Raw genomic sequence first — 4713 nt, 5'->3', positions numbered from 1 at the left:
TGAGCTGTCATTTTTATTGTTTTCTTTTATCATTGTTGATGCCTCAGTTGTTTACTTTGCAACTATAACAGTTCTTCATCCATCAAAGTTTAATTTCTCTGGACAATCTCTATTGATGATTTTTAGATTTGCCCTAGACCTGGTATCCTTCATCTTCACAGCATTCTCTACTTCGTTAGTATCAGAAGAGGCCGCTAATATTCATTCAATAATTCGTAAATTACACAGCGTAAACTTAATGTCAAATGCCCAAAAGAAGCTTTTCTCCTCGTTATTTAAAAAAAGCATATATCTCACAATGTGGAAAATAATACCCATNCTGACTGAAGAGATCAGAAAATGTAGTTCCCAGCTTTACTCGAAAATACCGCTTCGACAGAAAGTTCTTGAGAAAGATGGGTAGATTTCCACGAAGTCCCATGTCGTAGAGTGTCTTCAAAATTCCGTACCGCCATGTCCGATCGTAAGCCTTCTCAATATCAAAGAAGATAGAGACGAAATGGTTACGTCGAACAAAGGCGTTACGAATTCTTGACTCAAGAGCAACGATGTTATCAATCGTGGATCTTCCCTTACGAAAACCGCTCTGGAAGTCAGGTATGAGATGATTTTTTTCGAGGTAGTATACCAGGCGAGAGTTGACCATCCGCTCAAACGTTTTCCCAAGACAGCTGGTTAAAGCTATAGGGCGATAGTTAATAGGATCCTTAGGGTCTTTACCTGGTTTTAATATGGGTATCACACTTGCTTCACGCCAACCTGAAGAGTACGTTTGTTCCGTCCATATTCTATTGAATAGAACGAGAACATTTGACAACGACGTCCGATCTAAGTGGCGGAGCATGTGATAGGTGATACCATCAGGACCAGGGCTTGTATTATGAGACTGATAAAGTGCTCTCTGTAATTCTACAAAATCAAAATTACTGTTATAGTGGAAGAGGCGGCGCGTATTAAAGTTGATGTTATTTCGTTCGGCGATCTGCTTATGGTATTGAAATGCTCTACTGTAACTCTCAAGACTAGAGACAGCAGCAAATGTGTCACCAAGCATACTACAGACGTCGACAGGAGATGAGTAAATGGTAACGTTTCGTTTGAATACCGGATGGTGAAATTCACGGTATATGCCGTTAGCCCTTTTGACTCTCGACCAAACTTGTCTGGGAGAAGTAGTAGATGTTATAGAAGAGACGTAACGGCACCAAGAATCTCGCTGACTATTGCGCCTGACCTTTCGTGCTATTGCTTTAGCCCGTTTAAAGGCTAAAAGGTTAACAGTATTAGGATAAAGTCGGAAGAAGTTCCACAAGCGTCTCTGCTTTTTGTAAGCAGCAGCACATTCCTCATTCCACCACGGCTTGCAATAGCGAGGAAGCGAACTTGACGACTTGAGTATACTATCTTCTGCCACTTGGAGAATTACAGACGTAACCCGAACAACTGCTGTATTTATAGTATCATGTGTGACTATATCATCCGTGATCTGAGCAAGCTGGGAAAATTGTGGTCAATTAGCGTGATGAAATATGAAAGTTGATGGTCTTCGGCTCATGGAAACAGATGCAGAATATGAAATTAAGAGAGGGAAATCATTGCTTACTGAAAAGTTCAAAAAAGGTAAGAGATTTGGTGAACGTAATGCTAAATCAATGGCGTGAAAGGTTCGAGTAGGTGAATGAAAGTATGTTTCTTCGTCTTTATTAAGCAAACAGATCATGGTCATGGATGAGTTGTTCAATTTTACGCTCTCGGTCATTAGAGGCGGAACTGCCCCACAATTCACTGTGACCATTAAAAACTCCGGGCAAAATAAAAGGTGAAGGTAACTGAACTATCAGAGAGTTTAAATCTGTTTTAGCGACAGGTGCATGAGGTGGTAAGTAGACTGAGCATACTGTAAGTAGAATATTGAGTTGAATTTGAACAGCGCAAGCCTGTAATGAATGAAAGGTGAGTAGATGGTAATGCATTAGAGGTTAAAATTGAAACACCTCCATGAGGTTGATTTCCATTATTAAAGTCGTGCCGATGGCAGGAATAGTTGCGTAGTTTAAAAGCAGTAGATGACGTTAAGTGAGTCTCCTGCAAGGCAATACAAGCAGGTTGAAATTGGGAGACAAAGTCTTTAACATCTGACAGTTTGTTTCTTAAACCGCGACAATTCCATGAAATGAAGCATATTGACATTATGAGATATAAAGGGATGATTCAAAAGTAACGTCATTATTAAAAGGTTAGTCGAGTAGACATTCGTCGTCAGAAGGATGCAAAGACAACTCCACTTCAACGTCCATCTTCTGCAAATCAGCAGAAGTGGGTTGATTAAAAGGTTGAATGTACTTTGCATCTTTTTTCTTTCGAGAATATCCAGGCTTAAGACTTGGGGGTAGTTTTTTTGAAGGGATTTGTTTTGGACAAGGTCGATTTTTTTCAGAATTATCTAGTTTAGATGTTTTGCTAGGTGGAGGTGAAGTGGTTCTATTAGAGGTTGATGGTTCGGTAAAGTTAAATTGAGGTCTTGGCGTTGGGAGCTTAATTTGTTTATTTGTGCTACATTTTTGTGTTACGGAATCAGTTTGCGTACTGACAGAACAATAAGAAGTCTTAACAGCCGTGGAATACGACACGCCTGGACGAGGTGTACGGGCGGTGACGATTCGGCGAGCTTCATTGAACGTCAGGTTTTGCAAGACTTTAACGGTTTGTATTTCTTTCTCTAGGGACCATTTTGGACAACTCCTGGAGTATGCAACATGATCACCCTTGCAATTGATGCAAAGGGATGGCAACTCACAGGATGTGTCGCAATGGCCAGTACCAGAGCAGCGAGCACATACAGGTTGACCACGGCAGGATTGTTTTGAATGTCCAAACCTTTGACACTGAAAGCATCGTAAAGGGTTTGGAACATAAGGTCGCACTGGGCAGTTATGCCAAGCCATTTTAATTGAAGATGGAATTTGTGGTTTACTGAAAGTAAGGATTAGATGTTTCGTAGGGATGAGTTTACCATCTCTACGAATCTTGATCCTTCTGACAGCTGTTACGTTTTGCTCTTGTAGTTCTTCCAGAATCATTTCTTCGGTATCATTCAAAAATTCGGATTCCGAAATTACACCTCGAGAGGAATTGAGAGTATTGTGGGGCGTAACTGTTACATCGAAAGAGCACATGACATTACATTTGGATAAGGTGTCGGCTTGTTTTGAAGAGGAGACCTGTATTAAGAGGTCACCTGATCGTATCTTTTTAACGGAAGTGACTTCTCCCAGTACGGAGAGAAGAGCTTTATGTATTAAAAAGGGGGACACTTTGCTAAAGGACGTATCTGGTATAGTAGGATTATTCAATTTTATCAGAAAATACTGAGCGTAATCATTCGGTGTAGAAGTTGTTCCGCTGTTTTTACTATGGTGTGCAGAACATAACACCTTGCTATTTTCAGCCATAGAAAATTTCAAACATTTCCACTATTAGCGACACCACCCACCACGGAGTCCAACTAAGGGGATGTAAATATCAAACTGGTGTTGCCACCAATCCGCTATTTAACAACGGTGTTAACTAACAGTTATACGTCCGCGAGTCCTTAACAGTCCTCGTTAAGGATGGAGGCTCCTGAAGCAGCCTCCACCCTTAACGAGGTGCCCAGTAAATGACCCCGTACTTGACCCTAGCCAACAGATGATATTCGTGACTAGCCTATTGGTGCACACAGGCCAATATGCACCTCCCGTTTACCTGAAGCAAGGGCCGAAGCAGTGTACTGGGGTACCAAGATGCCCCTCAACTACCGGAATCCCCTTTTCCAGGGACACGGGTTTCCACGCACAGCGAACACGTGGGTGGTCTCTTCCCACCTGGGTCCGATACAACAGGATGGTATTCGAACACAGACAAAAAGCCCTTACCAGTTAATTTGGCAACCACGACAAGAGGGAAGAGAAAGTAGTAGGAAAGGTAGAGGAAACTGAAGGGAGGACAGATCACTAGGGCACCCCGGGGCGTGACTCCCTGTGTTTACCTAAAGAAGGTAAACCCCCTTAGGGGGCATTCATTCTAAAATAATTATTCGAATTTTTAAAACAACAAGAAAAGATGAATGATAAAAGCCCACTTTTGATGACCTAATAAGTTGTGCTACTAATCATTGTACGAGAACGTTTCACTAAGAACTCTTCTGAATAATATAGAAAAGGAAATGAAAAGAAAACGTCTCAAAATGACTGGAGTAAACAAAATTTTTTTCGACAGATTTGGTTTTTTGACCCTTAAAAATATAGAGGTAGCCGCAATCTTGGTTATACAAACCTAATAGTTTATCCAGAAGATAAAAGTTTAAGCCCTTTAATGTTAATTTTACTTTTCGTATATTTCACCATATCTCATTCATTTTTTTAAGGAAAATCGAAAAGTTTTTTCACATAATTAGAAAATTTATTTATTTAAAGACAATTAGTTTTTAATAATCATTCATTATTTATATTGTTTTATTTAATCATTATTATTATTTTTTATTTTATTATTTATTTTACTATTTATTTTATTATTAATAGTCGAAAAAAATTGAATTATAATGTATATAAATATTTACATCAATTTAAAAAATTATTTTATGACACAAAATACAAAATTTTGAATGAAATAAGTCGAATAGTTCCTCAGACATCGAAACAACTATCATTAAGTAAAATGATAATAAAAAATATC

The 4713-nt window shown here is 39.2% G+C and overlaps 1 protein-coding gene across 1 annotated transcript; it reads right to left on the bottom strand.

Moving 5' to 3' along the window:
* Positions 1-2237: 2237 nt before the first annotated feature.
* Positions 2238-3452, bottom strand: LOC122269836 (uncharacterized). Its single transcript, XM_043044745.1, has one exon. It carries the CDS (start codon positions 3450-3452, stop codon positions 2238-2240), a length of 1215 nt encoding a protein of 404 aa, XP_042900679.1.
* Between the last annotated feature and the right edge of the window lie 1261 nt (positions 3453-4713).

Source organism: Parasteatoda tepidariorum, chromosome 10 (assembly GCF_043381705.1).
Source record: "Parasteatoda tepidariorum isolate YZ-2023 chromosome 10, CAS_Ptep_4.0, whole genome shotgun sequence".
Classification (NCBI taxonomy): domain Eukaryota; kingdom Metazoa; phylum Arthropoda; class Arachnida; order Araneae; family Theridiidae; genus Parasteatoda; species Parasteatoda tepidariorum.
The sequence above is the reverse complement of the archived record's forward strand: the minus strand, read 5'-3'. Positions and strand labels throughout refer to the sequence as shown.